The following is a 2,238-nucleotide window of genomic DNA, read 5'->3' as shown; positions in this document are numbered from 1 at the left end:
GATGTCGCCATTAAACCAAGTGTGACTTGTCAAATGTGAAGAAGTGAAACCTAAGCGCTAAAGACATAGCCACCCCTCCCCCCCCCCCCTCCCCCATCTCCACAGTGCAACTCTCGACATCACATACACCTGCTTTCTCCGCGATGACACTGTCACCTTCGCTTCTCTTGGTGCTATTCATCTCACAGTACGATGAATCCAGGCCCATGTATAAGTTGAAAGTTTCGAATTGTAAGAACATTGTCTACTATTGAATGATTCACTTAGGAGGAATGTCCTGTAGAGACATTTGAAAGGTTATCCACCGGCCTTTCTCTTCAGCGTTTTCTTTTTTTCTTAAGGATAACGGAAAGATACTATATCAAGATGCCATACATCGGAGAACAGGGTGTGGAAGAGCGGGGCGCTGAAGAGCCAGATTCCCAAAAGCTTCACGACCAAGAGCCGGATGACCAAGAGCAAGACGCCCAAGATCCGGACACCCATGGGCAGGACACCCAAGGGCAGGACACCCAAGAGCAGGACACCCAAGAGCAGAACGACCAAGAGCTGGACGACCAAGAGCGGTCCGCTGAAAAAGGGCCGTGTCGGGATTCTCAAGAGCTACGCGCCCAGGAGCCAGATGCCCAAGCCAAGGAAACGGCATGCTGGGATTGTGAATTTCAGGATGCCCGAGAACGGCTCGCCCGAGAAATGCGCGCCCGACAGCGGAATGCCCAAGAGCAGCGCGTCAGAGCATGGTTAGAATCAGTGCAAGATACGCAAGCTGGGCGACAGGCATTCCGGGAATCTCAGGAGCGGCTGACACAAGCGCAGGCCGAAGGAATGCAGCTCACCCAAGGGTTGCATAGACATGTGCTTGGCCCCCAAGACCGGCAAGCTGGACAAGAGGAGAGGGATGACCAAGGCGAAAAACAGCCAAGCCAGGTTTCACAGGAGTGTTGGTTCCCTGGAGGGCCTGGCGCTCAGTTGCGGTATGTCCAAAAGTTGCAAGTGGCATGTCGAGTCAACGCCGCGAAACATTATCTAAAGATGTTATGCGCAAAAACTGTAGCCGGATGCCCCACAGCGGGACCAGGACGCGCCCAACAGCGGGGCCAGGACGCCCAACAGCGGGAGCCGGACGCTCAACGGCGGGAGAAGGATGCCCTAAATCCGGACCTGGACCCACTAAATCGGGAGCAGGCCGCCCATTTTCGGTAACAGGGCGACCAAAATCGGGAGCAGGACGCCCAAGACCGGAACACGGAAGTGCTGGGAGGAGAAAAACGGCCATGCTCCAATCCTGAACCTAAATCTGACCAATAAGGTCATAGTACTCTGCATTGTTACAGCCTGGGATATGAGTGTACCGCGAATAGGTCAGTTTGGTTTTCTTTGGGCATGCAAGACCAATATTAATATTCAAGTAGCAATTAACTACATGCAGCAGAAGGTAGTTTGAATTCACGTAATCCAGCAGGATACATACAACTAGCAGTCTTCTGTCGACAAGTTTGCTTTTCAGTCGGTGTTACCGATTGCAAGTGCATAGTCATTGTACAGTTCTGGCCGAATAAATTCGACCTCATGATTACGTCAGCGCATTCACTCAAGCATGCATTTCCAGCATTGTTGCATAGCTTGTTCACGTATCCATCGCACATCTTGGTTTTATTTCTTTTCTTGTCTAGATACGTACGCTGTGTACTTCCTATGTCATGTCTTGCCATCTGAACCTCGTTCGGAATTCTATGCCAGGCCCAAGCCGAACAATGGCACAATGTCAATGGATATTTTCGAGGTTGCTATTACCCGGTAATCTGTAAGAGTTGTCTGGCTTTCAATATAATAATTATCCTTGAAGCAATTGTGTGTAATTCCATTCTGATGTACTATCCTGTACAAGACCCAGACTTAAACACTCAACAAGGTAGGCTTTGACAGGCTTTGACAACAACACTTGTTTTACTGAAGATGCAATCTTCTCGTTAGAGGAGGGGAGAGAAGTAGCAGGGCAACACAACAAGGGAACATTATGGGCTCTGAGAAGGAACCTTGGCTTATAAGGAAAGCCAACAACGCCGACCAACAGTCTCGACCAAGCTGCAAGGTTAGTAGCTTTATCGTTTTGTTCGCACAATTCAGGTTTCAATTTACTTATGTACGTCTTCACATCCTTCAACCCTTTGTTGTTGTTGTTGTTGTTTATTTTACTTCGCAGATTCTAACGGGCAAGTTGCCCAATAACAAGAAAGC

General features: G+C 49.2%; 1 protein-coding gene across 1 annotated transcript; it reads left to right on the top strand.

Moving 5' to 3' along the window:
• The first annotated feature begins 366 nt into the window (after window positions 1-366).
• LOC135828749 (involucrin-like) lies at window positions 367-1,203 on the top strand. Its single transcript, XM_065341172.1, has one exon. The coding sequence runs from the start codon at window positions 367-369 to the stop codon at window positions 1,201-1,203; it is 837 nt and encodes a 278-aa protein (XP_065197244.1).
• Window positions 1,204-2,238: the final 1,035 nt, after the last annotated feature.

Source organism: Sycon ciliatum, chromosome 12 (genome assembly GCF_964019385.1).
Source record: "Sycon ciliatum chromosome 12, ocSycCili1.1, whole genome shotgun sequence".
Classification (NCBI taxonomy): domain Eukaryota; kingdom Metazoa; phylum Porifera; class Calcarea; order Leucosolenida; family Sycettidae; genus Sycon; species Sycon ciliatum.
The sequence above is the reverse complement of the archived record's forward strand: the minus strand, read 5'-3'. Positions and strand labels throughout refer to the sequence as shown.

What these genes read in the sequence shown, in the direction of transcription:
- LOC135828749 (XM_065341172.1), top strand. Translation starts at nt 367, where the DNA reads ATGCCATACATCGGAGAACAGGGTGTGGAAGAGCGGGGCGCTGAAGAG.